The 27889-nt window shown below is 63.9% G+C and overlaps 1 protein-coding gene across 3 annotated transcripts; it reads right to left on the reverse strand.

Annotated features, from left to right (window-relative positions):
• On the reverse strand, positions 1-27709 carry UVSSA (UV stimulated scaffold protein A). 3 transcript variants are annotated; one of them, XM_058723232.1, is made up of 14 exons: positions 27555-27709; positions 25844-25943; positions 24525-24855; positions 23838-23958; positions 22793-23158; positions 21853-21965; positions 21591-21719; positions 13445-13556; positions 7816-7954; positions 7304-7429; positions 6454-6637; positions 5939-6053; positions 3011-3185; positions 1-1407 (listed from the first exon to the last, which is right to left on the reverse strand). In XM_058723232.1, exons 2-14 carry the CDS (start codon positions 25939-25941, stop codon positions 1314-1316), a joined length of 2103 nt encoding a protein of 700 aa, XP_058579215.1. In that variant the 5' UTR covers positions 25942-25943; positions 27555-27709; the 3' UTR covers positions 1-1313. The 3 variants fall into 3 exon arrangements, with proteins under 3 accessions (XP_058579215.1, XP_058579217.1, XP_058579216.1); XM_058723234.1 differs by lacking the exon at positions 27555-27709 and adding an exon at positions 26723-27539; XM_058723233.1 differs by lacking the exon at positions 27555-27709 and adding an exon at positions 26449-26673.
• Between the last annotated feature and the right edge of the window lie 180 nt (positions 27710-27889).

The following is a 27889-nucleotide window of genomic DNA, read 5'->3' on the forward strand; positions in this document are numbered from 1 at the left end:
GGTCAAAGGATCTGCACGGGTATTTCCATGGCCAACAAACACACGAAAAAACGATACCACTGGTCATCAGGAAAATACAGACTAAAATACAAATCAAGACACCACTTTACGCCAATTACAGATAATAACAAGCGTGGACAAGCGCAGACAAGAAATTGGAACCTTCACGCGCTGCGGTGGGAATGTAAGTAAAATGGTTCAGCTGAGTTAAAATGGTCCAACTCTGAGTTGGAACAGTTCAGCAGTTCATCCAAAAGTCAGACAGAGTCGCCATATGACCCGGCAATTCCGTTGCTAGGTGTAAACCCAAAAGAAATGAAAATACATGTCCACACAAAAACCTGTACACAAACGTTCACGGAAGCATTATTCGTAATAGACAAGCGATGTGGAACGACCCACATGTCCGTGATGAACAGATAAACAGGGTGTGGCATCCACTCAATGGGGTATCATCACTAGGCCACAAAAGGGGCTGGAGTTCTGGCATATTCTATCACACGGAACAACCCTGGAGACATGGGGCTAAGCGGACGAAGCCGGACGCGAGGGGCATTCACGTGAAACGTCCAGAAAGGGCGCAAACCCGCAGACAAATCCAGAGGTGCTGCACGCGCCTGCCCACGGGGACAGGGCTTCTTCCGCGGTGACGCAAAGTTCTGGAATCAGGTGGTGTGGGTCGCACAACACTGTCAACGCACTTAGTGACACTAAGTTGTACGTCCTGAAAGGGTGAATGCTATGGTATGCGGGTTCTGTCTCAGTAACGCAGTCCTTGGAAGAACAGGCGCAGTGAGGTAGCTGTGGGCATTCTAACGCAGAGCCACCACCCCACACGTGTGCGTCGGAGGCATGAGGCACAGCGCCGTGAGCGGTTCACTTCCGGCGTGTTCGTCTTAGAAACGGTGTGCGCGTAGAAGTGTGGGTTTCCTGGAGCCCCTCCGGGCGATCACCGCCCAGGGGAGAGGCCGGGAAGCGGGGGCCGGGGGTCACACGTGGCCCATCGACTCTGAGCCACGTCGTAAGACGTACAGGCTTTGTAAGAGGCCCCACTGAGACACAGCTGCCCGTGTGTCCTCCAGGCTCTCGGGCCAGACGGAGCCCAGAGGACAGTGGCACCCCCGCGGGAGGGACAGTCCATAGCTCTGGGGCACTTTAATTAGAATACGCGCTAACTCCTCACACGAAGCACACACAGGAACGGTGGCTGTGGTGGCGACCCGGTCCCGTGCCCGCTCGCCCGTCCTCGAGCGCTGGCACAGGGCGAAGAGGAGCTGCGGCCAGAGGGGACCACACACGCCCAGTCTGGCCCTCTAATTCAGCGCGTAGTTAAACTGGTTTGCAAACTTCTCGTGTTTCTTGCGGTCCATCTGGTTCATGGCCGTGACGACCCTCTGCACGGCTGCCCTGTGGGGAAAGCAAAGCGGGGCGTGATCAGGGAGCCCCGGCTAGGGCTCTGGGCTCCGACTGTGGTCTGGCTGGGCTGAGGCACCGGTCCCAGGTGGCTGCCACAGTCCAGCCACCCAGGCTCCCTGCAGCTCGAAGCAGCTGGGCCCTACCCGTGCAGAGCTTAACGACGACCCTGGCACCACCCCTGTGGGCTCCCTGAACCCCCAAAGCACCTCCCGGGATCCCGAATCTCGCCAGAGCCAGGCTGCACCCCGGAACCAAGTGCCAGAACCAAGTGCCAGACCCAGCCTCCACCCAGCCTGCTTCCCCCCCGCCCCGAGCCCCCTCCCCGCCCAGCCAGCCCCCACCTCAGGTGGGGCCGCAGGAGAACACCGCAAACGTGCGGCAGGAAGACGCGGAGTGGCGGATCGGGCGTGTCTCGCTGCCCAGCCCGGCTGCTGTGAGGCCGAGGGCCTGTGCCCGGTGCCCACGTGACTTTTGGGCGCGGCCCCAGGGGCGCTGCCACCCCGGCCCTCCAGCAAGACGAGCCCTAGGCCACCAAGCTGCTGCAAGGAGCCAGCCCGAAGGCTCTTCTGAGCGTGGTGGGAGGGTGCCGGGCGCAGAGGCCCCTTGGCCGGCACTCCTCTGGGCATCAGCACCCAGGGTGCCCTTTACCCTCGGCTGATCCACCAGAAGCCAGCTTCGTGCCCGGAAGCTGGGGGCCAAGCCCTCCTCAGGATCCCGACTCCTACGACGCGCCAGCAGTGAGGAGGTGCTGCACCCCCCCTGCCCCTTGGGGCTCCGTGCGGGCGCCGAGGAAGCCGTGCTCCCGTCCCCTTAGGCCAAGTACACGGCGACGCTGGCCAGGAGAGCAAGAAGGGCCTCCCTTGCCCAGGACACTGAGCCAAATGCCCTCCAGGGTCTACTGGAGGAGGCTGCCCCGCAGGCACGGTCTGAGGTGCCTGTTAAGACCTGTGCCTAAATCTGACCCAGGAAGTGACGGCCTCACAGGCTTCCTGAACAAGCACCCCAATTCCTTCTGGCGGCACCTTGTATAAGCAAGGTGGCTCCGGCGAGCCACAGTGGCGAGCAGGCAATGACAGTGCTGGCTCGAGGCCCTGACCCACTTCCCTGTGGCACCGGCCAAGTGCTGGGGCGGAGACCTGCGTGGCAGGTCCCACCGGCCTTGGGAGCGACTCCCCTGCCCACGGTCACTAGGTGGACGTCCCTGGGCACTGACCTCGAGAGAGCCCAGCCCGGCCAGCGCCCGGCCCTTCTAGGTCAGCTGGGCAAGGAGACACAGGGCCGGCTCTGTGCCAGCAGCCCCCGCTGAGGCCTCAGCCCCTCACTGGGAAATGAGGATGTGCTGGCCGGCCGGTCCGCGAAGCCCCACCCCTAGGGGAACGGCTGACCGGTGACCCTCGGGGTGACCGGCTCCAGGCCCTGCCCCTGCTGGCTAGGAGCACCTGTCCCACCCAGGGGCCTGGTGGTCAGCGGGAGAAACGCGTGGCAGAACGGAGTCGGGGCCCCAGGCTCGCCAGTGTCTTGGAGTCCAGTCACCCCCCTCCGGCACCCCCAGACGCAGGGGGTGGGGGGCAAGGAAGCCGCCGGAAGCTCTTACTTAGCAAACACCTTCTTCGCGATGCGCGCACGGGCAGTGTCGGCCTGCTGCTTCAGGTCGGTGAGGCCACAGCGTCTCCTCCTCTTTCCTCTGCCTCTCCCGCTGGACCCAGACGAGCCAAGGTCTACTCCCGTGGCGGCCTCCACGTCTCTCATAAACTCGGGGTCCTGCCACTCTGCAAAGAGGCCTCGAGATTTAGGAGAACTCCCGACACTAACCAGAGCGTCCCTACTCAAGTCCCGACCCCTCCCCGCCGTAGGGGCCGGCTCGGCTGGGGATAGCGGGGCGGGGGGCAAGGCAGACCCTCCCCCCGCCACCGTCCTGTGCCCCGCAGGCCCCTGTGCCCACAGAGGCCAGGAGGGGGCTGGGGCAGGACCCAGCAGCCTCTCCGGGTGCATCCACTGACCCCTCAGGCAGGAAGGCAGCTGAGGCTGGTGGCTGGGGGACAGGCCCCCAAATATGGCTGCCAGGCCCGTCTGCTGGCTGGTGGGGGCGTGCGGCAGCGGTGGCCACGGCCAAGGGGTCAGCGCGGGCACAGCCTTCTTTCTTATCGGTCCAAAAAGAACCGGACGCGGGCTTCAGCAACGCGGGGGTCGGTTCACCCAGACAGCTCTGAGTTTCCTGCCACGTGCCTTCTGCCACGGCCCAGACACACAACGCGGTGGGGGACAGCGCTCCGAGGGGAAACACGCGTCACCCGGTCCCAGAGCCCAGCCTCACCAGCCCCGAGCTGCACCGAGGCCAGGTCGGCACGCTCACCCGCCAGAACCGAGGGGAGCTTTTGCTGTCCGATGGTGGGGGCTCCCGGCCTCGGCTTCCGAAGGCCCGGCTACCGCCCACCTCAGTCTCGGCTTCCCGGTCCCAGTGGGGGCTGCTCTGCCCATGCTGGCCGTCCCAGGAAGGCCATCCCGGGCAGGAGCGGGACGGCACGATGTCCCTCCTGTGCCCAGACCTGTGGCCGCCGACCCTGGCCCGCAGGAGGGTGCCGGACGCCCTGCCCACAGAGCCGACGGGAACCCCAGGGCCCAGGGTCAGAGGGCCGGGCTGTGCGCCCCAGACAGACAGATGGCCAGGCCTCCCCAAGTTGATTTTTTGAAGTGAAGGAATACAGGGCCGCACAATTCAGGCCCAGGAACGATTAATCCGAGATTAAGGAAAAGTGTCTAAACAGTTTATCTCCCGTAATAAGAAGGCGCCACAGTTTAGGAGCCCGGTGAATGGAGCAATTGTTTAAACACAACAGAAAATGCCGGCGCCCGGTGGAGATGGAATGAGCATCTCAGTAAAATGAAGGACCAATTTAAAAGCCTTTGAAGAAAATCAATAGAAGCCGGGGCCGCGCGGCCTTCCTGTGCGCTGACGGGCCCTGGAGCTCGGCGCGCATTGTCACCAAGGTTAGCGCCAGGGAAAAGAAAATTGCCCCGCGTGCGAGGGAGGCGGGGATCGATACTGTAGTTAGTAAAGAGATGCTATTTCACATCTGACTGGCCAGCGCCGGCCCGCGGCCGCAGCCCCGATACCTGTTGTTAACAAGTCGCCGAGGGCTGGAGAACCACCCGCTCTTCGGGGCTGACACAAAAAATAGGCACTTAATTTGCTCCTGAGTGTGAGCCACCAGGGAAGGCCTCACCCTGCGGATTAGCAGGTCAGGGGCCCCTCCCCGCCGCCATCCACTGCCCCGGGTGTCAGCCTGAAATCTAACATCTGTCAAAGAAAGAAACCCCACTAATGACGACAAACACAGCCTGGCTGGGACCCTCACGTGCAGGCCAGCGCTGCCCCCCACGCACGCAGCCGCCTTCCCTTCGTCGGGGCTCTGGGTCTGCGACAGGGCTTTCTCAGGTGAGCGAGAGCCCCAGGCAGTCCCGGGGCCTCCAGACACTGGCCCGGGCTGGACAAACCACGGAGACACGGAGACAGATCAGGGGCCTGGGGAGTGTGCCCGTGCGCTGCCCCGTGATGGCCACTTCTGGTGATGCCCCCTGGCCCTGCTCCTCAGGGGTCCTGGGAAGCCGGGAGGCAGCCAGCACATGGCACGTGCCCAGCACAGGGCGTGGACACCCGTACCGGCATGAGACAAGTTCCCTGGGTTGTCCCGAAAACGGTGCCTACGTGGCTCAAGTCCACCGTCCTGTCTGTGTGAATCTGGCCTACGGGACAGGACCCTGAGACGGCCTCTGTGGAGACCTAGCCTCCCGAGGCCTGAGGCCTCAGGACCCGCCCGGGACCCACTCGCGCCTGCCCAGACGGGCACAGACGCATGCACCTGCACGTGCCCGCAGCTCGCCCCGATGCAGAGAGCGAGCCGGTCGTGCGGGGTGGCAGGGGGCACAAGGTCCGCACGGGGGACACGTGGGCAAGGGAACGTGGGCAAGTGCGTCTGGCTGGTGGGAAGCAAACTGCTCTCCTCCCTGGAGCCCGGGCTTCAGCCAATTAACTCTTCTTGCCTCCATTTCTTCACCTCCTTACAACTGATTCAGGGGCGCCTGGGTGGCTCAGTCGGTCAAGCGCCCGACTTCGGCTCAGGTCACCATCTCACGGTGCGTGAGTTCGAGCCCCGCGTCCGGCTCTGGGCTGACGGCTCGGAGCCCGGAGCCTGCTTCGGATCCTGTGTCTCCCTCTGTCTGCCCCTCCACTGCCTGCACTCTCTCTCGCATTGTGTCAAAAACAAATAAACGTTAAAAAATATTTTTAAAAAACAAAACAAAAAAACTGATTCAGAGCCCAGAAGCCAAACAACCGACCAGCCAACAACGCGGCCTTCTCCGGCCGTGAGCACATCCACGTCTCCAGGTGGCAGCTGTGCGAAAGCACCACCCCGCTGTGTCCCAGTTGCGCCGCCGTGAGCCGGGACCACGCTGGTGGCAGGTGGCCACAAAGACCCCATGGGGAGGGTCCCGGCCGTCCCCACACAGCCCCCAGACCTACCCGGGCGCCCTGCCTGCCGCCGCTGCTGCAGCCGCCTCTGCTCCCAGGCCCTGTCCTCCGGGCGGAGGGGCCGCCCCGCGTCATCTCTCGGGACGATCTTCCCGTGGAAAGGACACTGTGGCAGAGAACAGAGCAGTTCGGATGGCGGGACAGGAATGCCCCTTCCTTCGCACACTCCGAAAAGGAGGGGTTCTTGGGGTACGTCTGTGAAGGCGGGTGGGCCGAGGGAGGGGGGGGAGGCTGGGGCCCACGGCAGTCCGGCGCCCGCCGCCCGCCCGGCGCGTTCCGTACGGAGTGGGCTCAGGAGGTGCGGTGTTAAGCAAGTGAGGGCGCCGGAAAAAGTGCGGAGCGCCCCAGCTCCCAACCCCGGCACAAGTCCCCGCCTGAGCGACGCGTGACGGCCACAGGCAAGCCCTCCCTGGGGCGGCAGCGGCCAGCGCGGCAGTGGGAGGCTGGAGCCGCGCACTGCAACCCCCCCCTCCCCTGCCCCTCCCGGCCTCGGCCCCCCGCCTCGCCTTCAGCCGGTCCTGGCGCTCGCAGAGCCGGCCATCGGGCCTCGGGGCGCGGCAGCGGTGCCGCACGGGCTCAAACTTCCCCGCGAAGGTGATGTAGCGGCTCCGGAGCATCTCTGAGACGTTGGCGTTGTCCACTTCCACGTGCGATTCACTGGGTTTCCAGAAGCGGTGCTCAGAGGGACACCTGCAACACCAGACTCTCAGCGCTGCCGCAGGGAGGCTGTCGGCCGGCCCGGCCGGCGAGGCCTGGGCCGGGCAGGCTGGGGAGGGCACGCCGCAGAGACCCTGGGACCCGACCACAGGTGCCACAAGCCGAAGGCCAGCAGCCCGGCAGAGCAGAGACCTCAGGGGCGATCCCGGCCCGGCAGGAGTGGGACTAGCCCGGGGAACACGCAGATGGAAATCGTGCCCCTTCCCGTCGGCGGCCCCCAGAGGGAAAGTGAAGGCCAGCACGGCCAGGGGGGCAGCTTCCCAGAAATTCCTGGCAGAACCCCAGGCCTGGCCCGTGGGGGGGCGTCTGAGAGCACCGGGCAAGGGGTGGGTGGGGTGGCCGTGACAAGGGGCTGGGGTGCAGAAGCACTGAAGGAGCGCAAGGGGTCACAAAGGGCCCGGCAGCCCATCCTTCGTTCCCGGGGTGATGCCAGACCACGCAGGACGACGAGCGACAGGGCACCTCAGACAGAGTGCAGACGCGCACTGCACACGGTTCCATGGCCGCCACACACCCGTGCCATGTGGTGGGCGTCCCCACGCCCTCCTGGCATCCACAGGGACTGCGGGGCAAGGGAGCGAGAGTCGTGGCCGGGCGAGGGCGGTGGGGTGGGTGCCAGACACACACACACTCACTCACTTGAAGATCTTCCCGGCCGGCGGCTGCTCCTGGCCCCAGTAGCACAGATCCACCCCAAAGGGCACGACAGGCGCCCGGGCCCTCTCTGCGGCCAGCTTCCCAGCCTCCTCTGGTCCCACAGGTGCCCTGGAGAGGCCCCGAGAACAGGACACACCGACTGTGCACGCCTGGAGCCGGCCACAGCCACCGGCCTCTCCCTCGTGTCCTCCACCCTCCCCAGGCACAGACACGGGCCCCCACGTCAGCGCACTCGGGCCTGGGCTCCCGGGCGGACACCTGGGCCTGCGGGAAGCCCGGCATCGGGCCCCAGCCGTCCCCGGGGAGCTGTGCAGGGAGCTGAACGCCCCACGGCCACAAGGTGGCTACGGTACGGCCCTCCGCGGGCCCCTGTACACCTCATGACCCCTGGCCCGGGCGCACGCCGGGGACCGCCTCCCAGGGGCCAAAGGGGCCTCAACAGCTCGAGGACAACGGCCCGCGCTCTGGGGAGAGGCGGGGCACCCGGGGGTCACCTGGGGCTCGGGGGCGGGGGCAAGCGTCCGTGCAGCGTGTGCAGCTGGGCGGCAGCACAGGTGGGGTCCTGCGCCTCCTCATCCCTCCTCATCCTCTTCTGGGCCTGTGAGCCCCGTGCCGCCGGGTCCCTCTCCAGCCCTGGAACAGAGAGGTGTTGTTCCCCACCACCCTTCCCACGACCCCGGACAGACCCCGGGGGCCACCACGCCCCCATTTCACGGTGACAACACGCTAGTGACCGCACGTGTTAGTGCCAAACCCTCCAACTGCCAAACCCTCGGCCACGTTCCACAGACAGCCTGGTCTGCCGCCAGCAGGATGAGGCCACCGCGCTGGGGTCTCCCGACACCTCAACGGGACGCGGGCAGAAGAGAGGCTAATAGGCCACCGACCTCTGCGGGCCGGCGATCATCCCCAGATCCCCCAAGTCCCCAGGGCAGGGTGAGAGATTCCTCAACGCTACCGAGCCCTGCCTTGACCCCTGGTGCCCCTCTCCGCTGGGTGCAGAGGCCACCCTTCCCAGTCGCCGTGCGGGCCGGCGCCCCAGGGCGCACGGGAGGCACGGGGTGGACTGTGGATTCGGACACCAGGGGCGCTCCACCCCAAGCACATCACACCCCCCCAACTCGCTGTGGGAGCCAGGGGCCTGGACTGAGCACTCTCCCCGCCGAGGGGCTGAGGGCCCGCGGGCCGAGCATGGCTCACACCGTGAGGACCGTGAGTTGCCAGGAAAGGAAGGAAACGAGCTGAGTGATGTGTCCCAGGCAGAGGACGAGAGGTCGAGCAGGCTGCACAGTCCTCCGGGGCCGAGGAGCTCGGGACTTGGAGGGGCACACGTGAGCGGCGGGCACCCCCAGGCGGCACGCGGGCATGAAGCCGGGGTGGCGGGTGGGGGGCTCTCCCAGGTGGGGAGAGCAGACGCACGGACACCAGCGCCCTCGCTCCTGGACCCAGGAGGACAGAAAGACAACTGGAGGGTGAGAGACCCGAGAAGGAGGCAGCGCTATTTTGCTGGAAAACGTGGGAAAGATCGGAAGGGCCTGCCGGGTGTCAGGAAGGAGAGAGTGGGGGAAACCCAGCTGTTAGAGTTACAGGGGCTGCAGGAGACCCACAAAGCTTCTGAACAGAAGAGGCGGGTGCTCGGAAAGACCTACTCGAAGACCCACGCTCCCTGTGACGTGACAGCGAGCAGGCAGGGGCGAGGCCTCAGGAGACTGAAGGAAAAGCCAATCACACTTCCAGCGTTTTCTCCTATTAGCTTTTGCAGCCAGCCTGAGGGGCAGCCTCCCACCAAGACCCCTTGGCAGGGTGGGGGTGGGGGGGAGCACACAGGAAGGTCTGCCTTGAAAACACTCCGGAAGCAGCAGCCAATTGGCCGGGAGGGAGGGGAGGGAGCTCTGGGCTGGGCTGGGTCGGCCGGCGGGGGGGTGGGGGGGGGGGGGATGTGACTGGCTCTGTAAAAGTCAGGGGACCACGGGGCTGGCCAGCAGACCAAGGCCCAGGACAGACGTTCGAGCGTGGTGACGAGGGCAGTGCATGGGACAGAGGATGAATCTTTCAAAACGGCCCTCAGAAAAATTAACATCCTTACCATTTCACTAACATTTAACGAATACTTCCAAAACCAGAAGACACGTCATCCTACCGCATAAAAGGTGGAAGAAAGAAAACAACAGAAACTGGGCACAGGCAGCAAAGTAGTAACAACTCGCTAAACGGATCACCATCAGCCGAGAGGCAGACCGATCGGCCTTAAAACACGGAGCGACCTGCTGTCTACACCAGACCCACCTAAAACCACCGGTCAGCAGAAAGCGGGAACGAGGACGTGAGGGAGGACTCACTCTGCAGGCGGCAAGGAGCGCGGACCGCTGACAGTCGGCACGGGGGCTCTGCGGACCCTCGCAGGGCAGACCAAAAGGGCCCACGCGGCGAGCCGGCGGGACGCTGTATCCCAGGGGCCCTTCCGGGCACACGGGCCCCGGACAGGAGCAGCGTCCCCAGACCACGTCCCGGGGCCACGGAGCGGTCAGAGGGTGCACAGCAACGGGCAGTGGAGACCCCAGACGTCAGAAACGGACACGGACACGAGGTATTTAGCGCACAGGCGTGCGCACTTCCCGAGTGCACAGACTGGTGGTGTAGACAGTCCCACTGAACACTCCACTCCGCACCGCCCCCTCCCCCACGAACTCACGACTACCGACTCAGCCCAGCCACTCTGCTAGGGAGCCAGGGCCCCTGGGGAGGGCGCCAGAAAGGGCCTCGCTGGGCCAGCACCACCAGGAGGGGCCGCGCCCGCCTCAGGTGGCCTCGGGCTCTCTGCGGCAGGATCCCACGGACTCGGCCCAGAGGCGGCTGCCCGCCCTCTGCAGCTTGGTGGGCGGCGGCAGACGGCTTTGGCCGTCGCACGGCTGGTTTCTCGGGGGCCCCCAGAGGCCGCAGGCCCTTCGCGGGAAACATCTGCCCGCGCTCGCTCCACAAGACCAGCGAGCCCGCCCGCTGCCCTTTCTCAGGCTCCCGTGGCTGAGAGCAAAGGACAGAGCCGTTCGGGCGTGCTGGGTCCCCCGAGGCTGGGGACCCCAAGCAGCCTCCCTCATCACCACGACACCCTAGCTCCAGCTCCCCAAACCCCCCCAGCGCCCCCACTCGGGACGTGGACGAGGTGGATCGCTAACCGCCGCAGGGCCCGTCGCGGTGGCCCGGCGAGCGTGCCCGCGACACACGCGCACGCCTGGTGCAGGGGGGTGGCGGTGGGCAAGACCGGTAAGTGGGCACTGTGGCATTTAGATGGATACAATCACAGCCCAAGGATCGATACGAGAATTCCTAAGAGTTACAAGAATGAAATATATTTTTCATTGATTTGTTGTTTTAAACCATTAAAAAGATGGGTAAGCGTGTTAAGGCAGAGTAAATACTCAGGGCACGAAAAAAAACACTGCCACTTTCACGTCGTTGTAGAAAATCAATCTTGCTGACACACTTTCAAAGGAAAACCCCAAAAAGCAGACGGCATTCCTCAGGCCCGGGAGCGCGCATCTGCCAGGAGAGCGAGGCCGCGGCCGCCCCGCCTCGCCAGCTGCGCCCGCCCGTCCCAGGGGCGTGCGACTCGAGTACGGGAGCGGGAGCGTGGCTCAAAGGTACTCCCGCGGTCGCCTTCAGAAAGCGTCAGAAAAACGCCCAAATCCCCGTTTTTGTTTAAATTGACCAAGTGGCACCCGTTTGCCTGGAGCGCGAAGGCAGACAGGGCGGGAGAGATGAATCGATAGCAGGAAATGGAGAGGCTGCGGCTTCGCGCGGAGTTAGGCCGCCGAGCTTGACACTATTGATTTTACCTGGTTCAGCTGGCCTTGTAATTAAAATGTAAATTTGAGAAAGAGATTATGTCCTGACAGAAATGGTAGGATTAAGGGGAAGATAAAAGCCCCTTGGTGAAAATTCAGAGAAAGGAATGAGAAAGAAAAAGTGCCAGCGTCCTCAGCCGTGTGGATTTAGACGAATCTACTGCAGGGTTCACCTGCGTTTAATTGAAAAAACAGTGACGGAATATAAAGCAGCGTTATGAACTGCCGCGCCCTGGCACACTTCTGTCTGGAAACCCCCAGGGCCCTGGAGGCCCGCAAGGGCTCGCCGCGTGCTTGAGGGTGGGGCCGCCCGGGCGCACAGCCGTCTCGGCAGCCGGTCCCAGGCCACGAGCGCCCCCGCCCCAACCCCAAGCTCACTGGGACTCTCACCGCCCCTGGGACCCTGTGCCCGCCCCCCCCCCCCCCCCCCCCCACAAGCTGGGCTGTATGGGGCTGGCCTCGTCCCCGGGGCCCCTGCTCCATCGCCGGCCAGGCCCTCGGCAGCCCACCTGTCCGGGAAGGGACTCAGTTTAGCAAACAGACGGACGGACAGCACCGGACCCTGACCCGCGTCGGCCATTAGCATTCCCTTCCGGGTCACAGACAGCATGTCGTGAGCCTTCCACAGAAAAGGGGTGAGCCAGTGGCGGCAAGACCGGCGGGGTCTCTCCCAACATGGGCCCCGCGGGCCTCACGAGGAAGTGGGTGTCAGGTGCAGGTGACAGGAGGTGGCATTCTGCTAACCTGCTCCTCCTGCAGGGCAAACGCTCCGGGGCTCAGCGGAGGGACGGGGCACGCTGTAGGCCTGTGGGTTTTTCTGGGCCAGAAATACCTCAGTGGGAACAGCTGATCTGTCTTGCCGGGGCCTTGGCCGGGGAGACGAGCGGACAGAACCCCTGGAGGTGCGCTCGCCCTCTGTGGTCACCTGGGGAACCCGGGAGCAGGACTCAGCTGGGCTCGGTGCTCAACTGCTCTTGCCGGTGGGGCCGGGGCTTTCTTGTCACACAGCGGCAGGGCAGGATCCCATCGAGTGTCCTGTGAGCGGCACCGTGACACCCAGTCCCCCTCTGCCACTCTTGATTAGCAGGATAACAGGGAGGCTCACCACCCGGCCAGTGGGAGTGGTGGGAGCTCCCCCACCCCCGCCGGAGGCTGGCAAGGCCAGACCACGTGCCAGCCCCTCGGTGGTGAGGCAGATCCACGGGCCACGGTTGTGGTCACTGCTCTCCTCACAACCGGCCACCAAGCACAAGCCACAGGCCAGAGGGAAGCTCTCCCTCCTGCGGGAAGGGCTCAGGGCCCTCAAAGCGAGACTGCAGAGGGCCCAGGACAAGCAGCTGCGGCACTAAGAGCTCAGCGGAGGACGAGCCGAGGGTCAGCGTGGGCTCCCAGGCCCCAGAGGCAGGGCCAAGGGGCTCGTGGCCCGACCACTGCCGGGCACCCTGCCCAGGCATGGGAAGCAAGAACAGGGTGGCGGGCACGCCCCAGGAGGCGCTCGGGCACGGGCTGCAGAGGCCCGGAGAAGTGACCGGACTGGGGGGGGGGGGGGGGGGGGGGGCCTGGGGAGAGGTCACCTGGCTGGCAGACGGCAGGCGTCGGGTCTGGCTGTGCTGCTCGGGTCGTGAGGCCCCTAACGGGCCACAGCACCACCCCTGAGCGGCTGCCAACCACCCACACTCTTCACACACCTGCGCTTTGCCTCACAGCCTCGGGCAGACATCCACCTGTTTTGCGGTTATTTGGCTCCTCTGGACGAGAGGGGTCGGCCCCGTGCGCCACCACCCTGGGCCGCTGGCAAGGAAACCACAGGGTGACACTGCCCAGGAGCAACCTTGCTCTGCCCCACGGCAAACAGGTGTCCTGGGCCTGACGTGCCGCCACCGTCCGCGGCTCCACAGTCAGGAAGGAGGGAAGGGCGCTCCGCCACGCGGGGGCCGGGGACCAGGGAGGAGGCAGCAGTCTCTGTCGCCCGGTGCCCCTGCCCCAAGCGGGAATCGAGCCCCTGGACGTGGCAGCCGGCCTGACTGTGCCCCCAGAAGGGGCGGTGGCACCTGCCCGACTCGGGGACGGCAGGAGCCCAGCACAGGGCCGGCCTGGGAGAGGGGCCCTGGGCACGAGGGGGAAGATGGCATGATTTTTGGTGACAGATCTGCAGCGTCACCAGGCAGGGCGCACACCAGGGCTGGCTCCCCTGCTCAGGGGGCCCCAGACCCCAGACGAGAGGTCATGCCCGAGGCCCAGCATCCTCGGCTCCTGCCACCCCACTGCCAGCCGCACTCACCACACTCGGGCTGCAGGTGCTCGGGGACGCAAGCCTCATAGCCCTCCTTCTCTGGGACCTCTATGAAGTCCTCGTCCTCGTCCTCGTCCTCGTCCCTGACCGCTGGGCCCGTCTGTGGAAACACACCTGTGCGTGAGAACAGCCCAGAGGCCCGGAGGCTCCCGATCCTGCAGGGGGAGACCTCGCTCCGGGCTGGGTTTCGGCGACAGGCTCGAGGCAGCACCAAACACCAAAGATGGCCTCCAGGCCCTGCGCCTCAGCTCAGGCCAGCCCCGTGGCTCCTCCACCGGCCAGCCACCTGGGGTCCACGTCCAGCCACACGTAAACCTGCCCCACTACCTCGTTCCCTTTGAAACTCATGCAAGAAACCCGGCTTCAAGGTCTCACGGAGCAGACGTGCTCCCAGGGCCCCGTGAGACACGTCTCCCCCAGCGAGAGGCAAGATGCCCCCGGTTCCGGGCCGAGCTGAGGGTGGCGTCCAGCTCAAGCCATGCCCCCCAGGGACAGTGGTGTGCCTGTGCTGCTGGAATAACCTGCCCTTAAGAGTCACTCGTGACAGAGCCACCGAAGAGCCCATTCCCTTTGGGCGGGGCCACCTGCTCCCTAGCCCGCCCGGAGGGCCTGCTTCGCTCCTGGGGCACCGGGACCCTCTGCAGCACCCAGTCCGTGGCAGAGCAGAGGCGGAGGCTGCCGCACACCCAGGAATCGGGCTTCTGAGGCTGGTCCTGTGCAGCCCCCTCCTCGCCCCCCTTCTCAGTGACCCCTGTGGCCCTAGGACAGGACGCGAGGGAGAGGATCCCAGCAGGAGCCCGGCCTACTCCGCACCACGGCCGCAGCCGATTTCAGACCAAGTGGAGGAGACTTCCAGAACGGAGGCCCCCGTCACGCGAATGCAGACTGCCAGGCCTCTGAAGGTACAAAGCAGCAGCCTTGGAAGAACGGCCCTGTGACACACGCCTGCACCACCAAAACCTCTCTCAATAGCACACCTCAGAGGCACAGCGGAGGCCTGAGCAGGGGACGGAGAGCCTGAGTGACCCAGGGGACAGGAGGCCTCGGGCTGGCCCCACACCAGGCCCGGCCAAGTCACAGACGCCGGCAGCGCCCGCCTGCCAGCACAGCTGGGCCTGGTGGCGGCCCCGGCAGCGACCCGGTGACCCGGCCATACCTGCGGGCCCGGGACGCCCATGCAGGAGCCACCGCCCGCCCGGAGAGGCATAATCAGATGCAAATGCACTTTGTTTAGGTACAACCCACGGCTGTGCATCTGGGAAGCACGGGAGACATTAATCACTGGAAACTGTAATTTTTGTTATCAGTCTAACACTGATCAAAAGGGAAGCCTGTCTCCACCACTGACCTGTGAAACGTCCCAATTATGCTCTTTGGAAATGACAGGGGCACTTAACTCCCGAGCTGGGCAAATGACGACGATCAATCACGTTTGAATAACAATGAGCCGCGGACCTGAAAATTATTTTTGTATAGAATCTACCCAGGAATTTATGAAAGGTGGAAAGCAGCCCAAGGTTTTAGGGCATTACGGTTCTCGGCTAGTGCAGCGCGTATCAAACACTAAACAGAATTTATGTGTTTTAATTTTCTAAAAGGTAGATGTGCACTGGGTGCTACAATGCATAACATATAGTGCTGGGTTTTAAATACGGGGTCATTTTCATAAAATATTATGCTTATTGTTCACACCCTTGAATTTCACCAGGGACTTTTATTAAATTTTCATTTCTTAAAAAATATTCGGCTGCTTAGCTAACTATTAGGAATTATGCCCTTTCTCCCCAACTAAAATTGTTTATTCCTGTGAAGAAACACGGAACCCTGAGCTGCTCTTTGTTCTTAAATTAGCACTGATCAGGCCGCACCAGGCAGCACACACACCACCTCCAGAACGCCGCCCCCTGGGTCTGTGCAGCCAGGTCCCCCGGAAGAACGCGGCTGACTCGACCGCAGGGTGCTCACCTCCGGTCCGCTGGTGGCGGGTGGCCCACTCAAACCACAGCGACGCAGAGTCAGACACGGACTTTGCCGCCAATATCGAAGCCACGCTTGAAAGCTTCCACTTCCTTTTGATTCGCGGTGTTCGCTCGGCTGTCTGAACCCCCCGGAGCTCAGAGTGACCCTGGATGTCGGGCCCTGAGCACATCAGCAAAGGGCAGTGACATCTGGTGTCCAGAGGTGGAGGGGGCGCCACGTCCAGGACAGTCACTGCGGCCGTGACACCTGTGTGACCTGCCCAGGGGCCTCACACAAACGCCTGTTCAGAGAGCAGGGGCACCGCCACCAGGCAGGCCAGAAAGCCCTCTCCACGAGACGTTGGCGAAGCAGCATGGCTTGGGGAAACTGAGGCCGGCAGGAAGGAGCCCATGGGAGCCAGTCCCGGGGCAGGACCTCCCCTCAAAGTCAAAGGTCACAGGCTGGTAAGAAACCAGCACTGGATGAGGCAAGGGGAGGCACTGGGGGCAGGAGGCAGAGGAGGGGAGCCCGCTGGGATCGTCCTGTAAGGAGGCATCCGGTTGCAAGTGGGTGGTCCTCAAAACCGAGTGGGCTCATAAGCTGTTCTATGTTTGCCAGAAGCTGAGTTTCCCTGTCGCAATAAACCCCACGAACACTCTCGAGAAACCAGCCCCTGCGTCCCCCCCACCTTCCCTAACGGAGAGCCCCTGGGCAGGTGGACAGAGCCCTGCGGCCCCTGGGACGCCCCCTCCCGCACCGCGTCGCCCTTTTGGGGAGAGGCCAGACCCGAGGGACGAGGGATGGGGGATAGACACCTCCCGGGCACAGCCTGTCCGCAGCCACGGGGAGGCGCAGAGGAGGGCCTCGGGTCTTCTGCGGGTCTTATACAAATGGATTCGCACCCACGGTTAAAAGGATTTAGAAAAATGAGCCTCTGGGATCGTAATTAAACAAGCAATAAAACGGCTAAAATATACAACGCAATCAGCTTACAGCAGTGGGGGTATCGGGGTTACTGATTATTTGAGGAGGAACAGAACGAGCGACCTGGCTCCGGGAGCGGGTCTGCCCGCCAAACGCGCGCCCGAGATGCAGCTGGGACCGTTAAATAAATTTTGTACGATCTAATTAACTTGGTGCGCAATCTCAATTACTTTTCACCCAAGAAATCACTTTTGTTCAGTTTTATGTGTGTCTGTTTCCCTTTTTAAAAAAAAAAAATGATGTAAGGCCTCGTCAGACAAGTGAGCTCCAACCTGCATTTGTCTTTCGGCGGCTTGATGGCCATGCATTTAAAACCCCATTCTATCTTATAAACTAAAAATTAAACGTGCTCAGCTGTGATGGCCGTCATCGCATCTGCTATTTATATGCTAATGCCCTCCCTGGAAGGCCGTGCAAATTGCCCAGCCAGGCCAATATCTCATGCACATCTCCAGCTGCTGGGGACGCACGCTCACAGGGCAGAGGACAGCGGGGCGTGGGACTGGCCAGGGCAAGAGTGAGGACACAGGGACCGTCGGCGACACCACTCGGGCCGCAGAGCGCACGGTCCCCGCTCAGCGAGAGCAGAGCTGGTGAAGTGCGTCACCGGGTTCTAGGACGGCCACCCCCCCCCCCCCCACCCCGGTCTGGTCTGATCCAGCCCTGCATCCAGCCTGCTGGCAGTGCAAGAAACCGCGCCGTGGGTCCACAGGACACTGGCAAGCCCGCTGCCAGGGCGAGGCTGGGGCGCGAGGCCCTGCAGGGTCACCAGGAGACCCGGGTGGGTAACTCGGGTCTGTGCCACGGTCCACGTGGGCACCCTCCCCTCGGCCGCCACGCTGGGGCTCGCCGCTGGACTCAGCAGGCCGCGAGACGCGCTCCCCTGGGCTACCTGGCAGCACATCTGGCGGAGGGCGCAGCTTGCTGGTTAGACCGGGCAGTTCCCACCGCCCGAAGGAGCCATGTCCACACGGGAAGAGGAGAACCTTCAGCGCGCGCCCTCCTCCCTCAGCCCAAACTTCGCAGGCAAAACGGCAGGCGGCCGGCACCCTCAAAGGCCGAGCCTCACGCAACTCCCCCCAGCCTCCGTCTTCTCATCTGTGAAATGGGGCGGTACCATCATCTACCTCAGAGCGGGCTCGGGGACTCAAGGGCTGGTACCTGAAGGTGTTCCGGAGGAAGGGGTGTGCGGTGTAGACACACAGGAGGGGCCAGGCACCGCGGGGCTGGGCCCCAGGGCCCCCAGGAGACGGCTGGCTCTGAGCAGGGGGGCGCTTGAGCGGGAGCTCCAGTCCTCGTGAGAAAGGCAGGAGGCGTCCAGACCCCTCCCCCGGCCTGCAGCCCCTTGCTGCGGCGGCTCGGCCTTCAGCGTGATGGAGGGGACCGCGTCACCAGGAAGGCTGTTTACTGGCCCTGCCGAGCACAAGGTCCCCACCGCCGGCTGATTTAGTTTCCCTGCCTCCCTGGGGTGCCTGACTCGTTCAACATTTCATTCCCTGGGTTCCCTGCTCTGTCCTTTTCACCTACAGGAAGCCAGCACTCACGTGCCTCCAGCAGCAGAGAAAACCTGTCCGACACCAGAGCAGCAGGAGCCCCAGGCCGAGGGGCCTCCTCCCTCAGACAGGTCTGCTGGGGACGCTGGCACAGAGCCACGGGGCTGCATCTGCTTTTAGAACGACTGACGACACGCCCGCCGCTCAGACCATGTGGCTGCCACTGGTGAGCGGTGAGAAAACATAACCCAGGCATTCTTAAAAACCATACCGCGGATAGTCTGTATAAACGGGTGCTTGAAATTCATTTTTTCAGACATATCGGTTGGTGGGAAATTAATATTTTGTTAATTACACAACAGAATAATTGGTGATCTCGGCCACATAATTAAACCGCAGGCAATTTAAAAGTTTATAAAGGATTTTTATCAGTTTAACAAATGTAGCAGCCACGGATTATTACACCTCTCCTACGACAGCAGAGCCGGAGACTAAATCTACCCGACGACGCTCCACATTGATCCGTTCAGGATTTATCCCCGGCCTGCTTCCCGCAGGACGGAGATACGCTCTATAGAACAAACACTTACACGTATTGAAGGTGGAACTACGTCAAAAGGAAAACAGTCTGTAGAACCAACAGCAACACAAAAAACAACCGGAGGACGGCTTCTGACATGCAGAACCTCCGCCGGGCTTCCCGGTCGGGCTTCCGCAGTCACAGGCTCCTGGCCGGCTCGCTCGCTCGCTCGCTTGCTCTCTCTCTCTAGTGTCCATTCTGGCCTCCCACACATCGGTCGTTAGTTCGGAGACACTCGGATCCCTGTCACCGAATCGGCGTCCCCGGCTCGGCCACTGTGCAGGCGGTCGCCAGGGCGAGCCCCGGCTGAGTGGGGGACGTGGGGGACGTGGGGGATGGCCCAGGCCAGTGATTCAAAGTCTCAGACGTTTTACTTGGGACCGGGCGGAGCGCGCCTGGCTCCTAATTCCCTGGAGGCCGGCGCCGCTGCGGGAGCAGATGTGCAGATACGGCCGCGGCTATTCCGGGAAGCGGCGCTCACCTGAGCGGGGCGCTGCCACTCAGCCCACACCCCCCCCAGCCCCGATCGCTTCAGTCTCCAGGCGCCACGGCCCACCAGCCGGCGCGGACGACCGTCTCCAAGGATTCCCGGAGCGGTGCCTTTTTTAAATCAGTTCGTGGAGAAGCGTCTTCCAAGTGTCCTTTCGGCTGACAGAGGCGGTGAAGCTCCCTTGCCTCCGAAGTCACCTTCCCACACTCAGCTCCACCCTCCGGGGCCATCCTGAGCCTCGGCGCCCTGCTGTCCTCCCGCCGGAGGAACAGTGTCCTGTTTGGAGGACACCCACAGCCCCTCCTCCGGCGGGTCCCCCACCTCGCCGGCCCCCCAGCCTTCAGAACGGAAGCCGGCGCCTCTGACTGAGGGCCTCCCATCCCCCAACCTGCTGGGCCACAAGCAGCGTACCTGCCCCCACCAGACACTCCCTCGGATGCCTGGGGACAGTGCCCGGGATGGGGGGCTACATCAGCGAGGGTGTGAGTCCTGCCTGAGCGAGGGAACCATCAAGGCTCTGACTGGATCGCGGGTGGGGGGAGGGGGCACAGCCCCAGCCCAGCACCCACAGGGCACCCAGGGCAGGGCTCCTTCCACACGGGGAGCCTGAGCCCTTCAGTCTCCACCGGCCTGGGGCCTCTGCTGGAGAAATGACCCGTCCTGGCTGCTGTCCGCAGCCTGCCCTCAGATTTGAGCCCCATGGGCCCCCAGGCCGCGGGGCTGCAGCAGCCGTGGACAGAGCAGCCGGCCTCTCCTCCCCTGGGGGCCCTAGAGCCTCGAGGCGAGGGTGGTGCCTGCCAGCTTCAGGCACCTGGGTGGCTCTGCCCGCCCCGCCAGGCTCCGCTGCCCCCGAGGGCGGGCGAGGGCATCTGCTACAGGGAAAGCGGGAGCCAGCCCAGCTGGGCCTCCGGCAGGAAAGAGGCGGGCCCCAGAGCACCGCGAAGGGGGCACGCGGGGAAGCCCCACGGCCCCCGCACCCCTCCCTGCTCTCAGGCCAGCCTGCGCTCTGGCACCGTGACCCCGGGTCACCTCACGTTCAAAAAGAAATCCCTCTGCACGTGTGGGAACGAGCTGACCACATCACCTCCTTCCCGACAACAGAAAACCACCTTCTTTCGTTGCAAGAAGAGTATCTTTTTTCACAAAACTAACTTCTTACTCAGGGCACACACCCGAGCAGGGTCCTCCGTGGAATGCTGTACCCACAGAAGCCGGGCTGGGATCTCAGCGCCAGGTCAGGAACTTTCCTCACCCTCTTGAGGCCTTGCGGGAGAAAGGCAAGATCGCCCTCTGCCGGTCTCTGGGGGCCGCTGCGCAGTCACCCTTCTCCCGGGCCCCTCCCACACGAAGGGCGGCGGCCTGGAGGGCGTCTAGTGGCCCTGGAGGGGGCAAGGTCACTAGGTGCCGAGACCGGGGGTGTCGGCCACTGTCTGTCCTAGGTCTCTCGGTGGCTCTGGACTTGCTGTTCCCAGCCCGGCAACGCCATTCTTCCCACCCTAGAGCTTCCTCCAGCAACAGCTGTGTCTCCCTGGAGCGCAGCCCCGCCCTCCTCCCTCCGGGGTCCTGGGGTTGCAGGTGAAGCTGGTGTCCGGCTCCCAGGCTGGAGCCCAGGTTCAGGGTCCCGGCACCCGGCGGAGAAGGACACTCTGGGGCCTGCCTTCTCGGTTCCGAGATAGCGGTGCTGTGCTCGCCCCACCGTGGTCTGGCTACGGCTGCCTCTCCCTGCTGGCCCGCGGCCAGTCTCTGAGGACACCCGCAGAGGACACGGCTCTCAAATCCCTCTCGGATGTTAAGTCCCAGGTCCTGGCCCAGACCCACCGGAGGGGGGCCCGGAAGTCACGGTCTTTAAGGCTCAGGGTTGCTGCATGATGCCTGCTGTCTCAGGGGCTGGCGGCCTTCACTCGGGCACCATCACCAAGTGCGGGCCTGTCCCTGCTGCCTGGGGACACGGCGCTCAAGAGCACCAGCTCCCCCCGCCCAAACCACACAGTATCTGTGAGGCGCCACGACCAGCCACACCCGGCCTCGACCACCCTCCCCAAATTAGGCACCAGGCGCACGTGCAGCCCGCCCTGCGGCCAGGGAGCTCCTCCGTGGGGCACTACCAGGGACACCGCCCTCTGCACAAGCCTGGAGCAAAAGTCCTGATTTTCTGTCTGCCGCAGGCATCCTAACTCTGTGTGTTCTCGGCTACGACACAGGCGACAGGATGAGACCCCGAAGCCCGGAAGGTTGTTACCAGCTCACGGGAGGCTCCGCTGGGGCGCTCGGGGAGGTTCAGGGGACAGCAGGGCTGGCCTAGGTCTCAGCTCAGCCCTTGGCCTCCTCCTCCTCTTCTTCCGGGGCCCTGGGACCTCCCTCCCGACCAGAACCTTCTGACTGTTCCCCGAGCTCGCCTGCCACGCCCTCCTGCCCCAGACCCCGTCCCAGCCCTCCAGCGGCCAGGGGGCCTCAGCTGCGCCCTCTGACCTTCCAAACCAAAGTTTCCATTTCGGGAACTGAGCACCCGATGAGGCAAGAACCAGAACATCTCTGAGCCCCAGTCATTCCCACTCAGATAACCGAGCACAGGCCAAAGAGGAGATCTCCTTGCTGTCGCCTCTGCCCCAGCCCGCGGGCAGCACTCACCTCCCCCCTGCGCCCCTCCTCAGGTTCGATGTCCAGCTCCCCAGATCTCCTCAGGGCAGTTTCCAGTTCCGCCTTCAGGTTGATGGCGGCTTCCAAGTGCCTGCCACGAATCCCCGCGCGGGTGAACAGCTGCCGACAAGGAGGCACATCACTGGGGCAGGCCGGGGCGCCCTCCCCTTCCACCCCGGGGGTCAGCCGCTGCAGGTCAACCCTGACCCTGGCCTGCACCTGAGCACGTGTGCGCGGTGGAGAAGGGCCTCACCTGTACCCAGGAGCGCACGGCCGGCAGGAACTTGTTTCGGATAAGCTTGAGCGCGTCCCGGGCAGACTGGATGACGGCGTGGTTGTCCTCGTCCTCGCGCACCCTCAGGCCATCTGGGTCAAAGCACACGGGGTCACCGGAGGAAGCAGGGCAGGTCACCCAGCACCACGGAGGGACCACCCGCACTTCTGTGCGTCGCCCAGGACCCCACGCCTGATGCCACAGAAAGACGTTCACTACTTTAAGATTTTGGCGGAAATCATCTCAGCCCGACCCCAACGCCCGGCCCGGTGTCCTCATAGACACACGCGCCCCAGCCCACGCGCCCGGCCCGTGGCGGCCCTGAAGCCCCTCCCCTGACAGCTCTCAGGACGGAGGCCCCAGCCTCAGCTCGGCCCCAGGGTCCTCCCTCCGTGTCCTGCCCCCTAGCCCTTCTGCGGCCGGGTACCCTCCTCGTGCTCCCCCAGGCCCGGCCAGACAGCAGGCAGCTCCTTGGGGCTGGTGGGGCTCAAGGTGCCTGGGCATGTGGGGTGTTCACACAGCTCCGTGCCCTGACTGCCCTTCCTCTGTAAACACCCCCGAGGGGCTCTCAACCCACCCGACGCCCCGCACAGGGGGCCGGGCCACAGCGGGTCCCGTGCAGCACACCTGTGTCGTCGCCAACGTGGCGAGAAGCCGCTCTGCAAACACGTTTCCTCCAGACCAGGGCGGACAGCCACCCTCTGGTCCCGCAGGGCTCCAGGCCACTTGCGGCAGCAGCCCCGCCCTTGCCGCCTCATCAGCCCCTCTCGAGGAGCACCCCGGGTGGAGCGTGGGACCCAGAGCCTCAAGTCGCCCGGGACCCCAACCTTGGAGGCCCGGCCCTGCCACGTCCCGGGAGGTCTGAGCTCTTGCCAGCACCCCTAGGGCCCACGGCCAGCCCAGGGGAGCCGGTGGTCACCTGAGGAGAGCTCCACGTCTAGCGTGTACTTGTGGGAGCCCAGTCCGTGGCGCCGCACAAACCCTTCCTCGTCACCGTCGCTGTCCTCACGCCGGTCCTCGTCGTCCTCGTCCTCCTCCCCTGAGTCCCCTGCGGTCCAGGGAGGGGGAGACGGAGGGCGGGCACAGGCGAGCAGGCTCTTGCTGCAACAGGGCTCCTCGTCCCCAGGCCTCACGGCACCGGCCAGGCAAGGGGCGCCCCCTTCAGACGCACCGAAGGCCACGGTGGGCAAGGCGGCTCCCGGGCCCTCGGCCAAGTCCAGCGGCACCAGCAGCCTGAAGCAGCTCTCCACCTCCGTGAGGCAGCACCGGATCTCCTCAGACGTTTCTGCAAAGATGCGGGAACTGCCCGTTGGGTCGTGATGACAAGCAGCAGCACCTCCCCTCAGGCAGAGCCCAGGGTCAGAGGGAGGGCCGCCCGCCCCTCCTTCCTGCCCCAGACAGAGGCCAGCCCTGGGCGTACGGAGGCTCTGTCGTCTCTTAGAAACCACCCGACTGTGCAGCACCCCACCACCCGCCCCGTGACGTCCTCAGTAACACCCTCACGCCTGGACTTCTGGCAGGCTCACGGGCGCCCCGTGAGTACCAAGCGGGGTAGACCACCGTGGGCGGAACTTCCGGAAGAGAGCGGCCAGCTGAGAGCCGTGGGGACGCACACCCTTCCCAGCCCTCCAGCCGGACCGCACTCCAGCCAGCACCTGCCTTGGGGCCCAGAAGTGCCTCCAGCTGGGGCCTTCCTCTCGAGCTCCTCTCACCCTGGCTGCCCCTCGTGGAAAGGGCCAGCTGCACAGAAAAGGGTCAGGTTTCAGAAGTAGGGGTGCCAGCAAGAGCTGTCCCCTGCCCCACCTAAGGGACCTTTATGGGGAGCATCGTTCTCAGACAACACCACCAGGGGGCGCAGGAGAGGCGGGCCCACCGGGAGCTTCCTGGGGAGGGGCTGGGGGCTGCTGCCAAGGTCAGGCCAGCGGTCTACCCACCTGCAGCCCCACGGGGTGGGGAGAACTCACCCTCCATGTCCCTGACGGCCCGCTCACACCTCTCCCTGTAGATTCTGTCCAAGCGTTTCTGCTTCTCCTCCTCCCGCTTTCTTTCTGCCAGAGTCCGAGCGCTCGCATCCTCAAAATCCACCTGAGGAATTAGAGGTTAGACTGGACTACACGAGACACGTGGAAAACACAGTAAGTCAGACAGAAACCCAGAAGAAGGCGTGTCGGCACCGGCACACGACCCTCTGTGCCCCTGGGGCCCCGTGTCTCAGCACTTCAGCGCTCATCAGCAACGACTGGCCCCCGACGGGATCAGGGCCAGCAGCACTTCCAGCGAAGCACATGCCACGTGGGAAAGCAGCATGGGCCCTGGGGCCCCGGACGAGCAGCAGCACGTTCAGGCTGCAGGGGGACTGGCCAGCGGCCCTGGCCGAGGCGGGAGCTGCCGGGGAGGAGGGCCCGGCCCGGCGGGTTTCACGCAGCCAGGACCGCCAGAGCCCACAGCAGACCCAGGCGGGACTCAAGCTCGGGGCCACAGAACAGGGCCGCGTCCGAGAAGCTGACACGTTTCCCTCGTTTCCGCTTCCTGTGGAAGTCAGGACCGGAGGCTCCGCTCCGTCCACACGTCCCCCTCTTAGAGCTGCCGTCCCCTCCCGGGAGCCCCTCCACCACGCTGGCCGGCAGGAGACGCCAGGCAGGCCGCCCCACCTGTTTGCTGTGTCTCAGGAAGTGGTAGCCCAAGGCGAGCTTCTTGTAGGCGGTGCCGTACTTCCCGTTCCATCCTTGGACAGCCCTGGCGGCCGCCTGCCTCAGCCTCTGGGCCGCCTCCCTGGGGGGCGGCAGGGGCTGCTCGTGGTCGGTGCCCAGCGTGAGCTCCAGAAACTCCTGGAAGTTGGAGACGACCAGCACCCGGAACTGATGAGACCGGGTGAAGAGCTGATCTATGACCTGGAAGGCGGAGAGGCGGACCTCGGCGTGCTCTCGGCTCAGCTGGGCCATGAGCAGGTGGTAGGCGCGGCGGAGCTGCTCCTCCGAAGACCTGGGGAGAGCAGCCGTGCTGGCCTGCCGGGCGCCCACTCCCCGGGGACGCTTCGCTAAGTGCTCTGCGTGGGGACACACCCTCTCCCTCCCCCCCCCCCCCCTCCCCCCCCCCCCCCCGGTCCACAGCAGGGCCGACGGATGCTGCCTCGGGCCTCTGCCTGTTTCTGCGGGCCCCACGAGCCAAGAACGGTTTTTACGCTACTTAACGGCTGAAACAAATCAAAAGAATAATACTTGATGACATGTGAAAATCACAAGATCCAGCGTCAGTGCCCATAAAGTTTTACTGGGACACGACCGCGGCCGCACCTTCACCTCATTCGCCGCTACCGCCCACAGCTGAGTGGTCACGGCAGAGACTTTATGGGCCGCAGAGCCTCCCGTATTCACCACCTGGCCCGTTACACAAAGTCCGAGCTGACATCTCCAGGGGACACCACAGCCCCCAGCCTCCCCTGCAGGTGCAGCCACGTGACTGGAACAAAAGGGAAAGGTCACGGGGCTTCTGGGGCCCGCCCTCCTGTCGCTCTTCCCAGTTAGTTCCCCTGCAGAAAAACCCACTGCCGTTTTGGAGTTTTGTGGGACGTACAGTGAGACCTGAGCCGAAAATCTTGTCAACGTGCAAAGACGTCGCTACTTAAAGCCACTTAAACTTTCCTGTTTTGTAAATACAAGATAAGGACGATCGGCGAGTTTTGACTTAAGCTCTCAACGGATCCCAACCGGCAGTCTTTAGAAAGCGTTCGTGCCACACTCCCCCACCCTGGGGCCGCTGCCCCACAAAGTGACCGCCTGCCAGACCTGGACGCTGCAGGGTCCTGGGGACACAGCCTCTGGAGAGGTGATGGTGGGGGGCAGGGAAGGGCTGAGACGTGCGGGTGGCGGAAGGCCTGACCGACCCAGGGGAAGCCCCACAATCCCCCGGGTGTCACAGGCTGGAGGAGCCAGCAATCGATCGGCATGACACCCTGAGCCTGAAGACATACTTGCAAATTTTCTTCAGTTCCTTCATTTTCTCAGGACTCAGTTGGGGTTCTCCTGAAGTTGTGAGCTCTTCTACCAACTCTGAAAGTGTTTGATCCATGTCTAGAAATAGGTATGGGAGAGGCGAGAAATGACCCCCTAGCGCTTCACGGTTCTCTAGGTCATTAAACGTTTACTGGGCTCCACCGGTTCCTGGGCATTCCGGGTGGCGGGGGGGCTGCAAGGCTGGGCTCCCCACGCCGTTGCCTCTGGTACATGGCCTCGATGCTAAAACGTAACAATTCGAGGTGATATTCCGGGCACGGCCAACGAGGCCTCTTCGATGGTAAATTAGGAAAAGCGCAACAACAAAATACTAATTCTGGAGCTCTACAGTCACACAGATCAGAGCTCAGTGATGGATGCTCAGCAACACGTGTTGGCGACAGAACATAACCGTGCAAATAAAACTTAGATTAGCTTTTCCCAAACGTGACAGGCGTTTTTTCCCTTTCCAACTATTCACTCCCAAGCCACGAGGCAGCCTCTCGCTACAGACTTCGGTAACGAAAGACCCACTCAGGGGCCAGCCTAATGGCTAGGAGCAAGCCAGCAGAGGTGCACCTACCTAGCACTCCAATGCTAAGCACCTAGCAGGTGTGCACAAAAAAGAGGGAAGGGTGGGGGTGAGGGGAGAATGCGGGCTGGGAGGAGGAAGGCCCGGGGAAGGCAGCCACTAAGCGTGGACAGAGACTGGGGGCAGCACGGATGCCAGGCTTGCCCCAGGCTGTTTAATTCAGAGGGGGGAGGCCAGCAGGTGTACAGGGAGCCAGGAGGAGCTCTCGAAAAGTAACGTTTGACTCCACTCAATGCACACTTGGCAGGAGCAAGGAGTCGCTCACCTGAGCGCCCTCCCAGCACCTCCCACTGATCATGGATCCCTCCGGGGGGACTTTGCCAGTGTTTCTAAGCCCAGCGCACCACAGCCAAGGACAGAAGAGGGGGCATCCCAGAAGAGAGCAGTGTTCAGGGAGGAAGAGGGAATGTCCTGGAAGGAAAAGGGGCGGGGGGGGGGGGGAGGGAATGGAGTCCCAGGGAGGAGGAGGACCACGGGAAGGTGTTCCAGGGGAGGGGAAGAGGAGGAGGAAATGGTGTGCGGGGAGGAGGAAGGCATGGCATCCCCATCCCGACGAGGAAGAGGAGGGAAGGGTGTCCGTGGAGAAGGAAGGGGAAGAGGAGGGATTGGTGTGCGGGGAGGAGAAAAGGGCGACCCTGGGAGGGAGGAAGAGAAGAGGACGGTGTGGGGGGAGGAGGGAATGGTGTCCCCGGGAGGAGGAGGGAGGGGAGAGAAGGAGGAGATGGCATCACGAGGACGGGTTGGGAAGGGCGTCCCAGAGAGGAAGGAGAGAAAGAGGAAAGGACGGTGTCCCAGGGAGAAGGCGGGCGGGGCGGGGAGGCGGGGGAGGACGCAGACGGGGAGGCCGGAGGAGGTCCAGGGGAGGAGGGAGAGGGAAGGGCGTCCCAGGGAGGAAGAAGAGAAAGAGGAGAGGACGGTGTCCCAGGAAGAAAGCAGGGGGACGGGGAGTCCCGGGGTGGAAGGGCATGTCCCGGGGAGAAGGAGGGAAAACGCCCGGCGGGGCGTGGAGGTTTGTGGCGGGGGGGAAATGGGCCTGCCCTCCGAACCCCGGCTGGGCCGCAACCCCTCGCCGGCATTGCGACGACCGCGACACGTACCGCGAAACCAGGCCGCTCGCCTCGCTCCTCCCCTTCCGGCGGAGAACCCGCCCCTGTCACGTGCCGCAGATCACCACAGTCATTGGCTCGCCCTGGCACAGGCAGCGCGGGCACGAAGGTCAGCGCCGCGACGACCGCACCTACAGCGCCAGCGGACCAGTCACCTTAGCCCGCCCCTTCCGGCGGAGGCCCAACCCGCCTCCTGTCACGTGCCCCCGAGCTCGGCAGCCAATGGCTCTCCCTGACCCTGGAGGCGCGAGCGCCTGGGAGGGGCCGAGGCCTGCGCGGTGACGCAGGCGCGCTCCCGGCAGGTCGGGACGGCTTAGGAGAGAGAG

Source organism: Neofelis nebulosa, chromosome 3 (genome assembly GCF_028018385.1).
Source record: "Neofelis nebulosa isolate mNeoNeb1 chromosome 3, mNeoNeb1.pri, whole genome shotgun sequence".
NCBI lineage: Eukaryota > Metazoa > Chordata > Mammalia > Carnivora > Felidae > Neofelis > Neofelis nebulosa.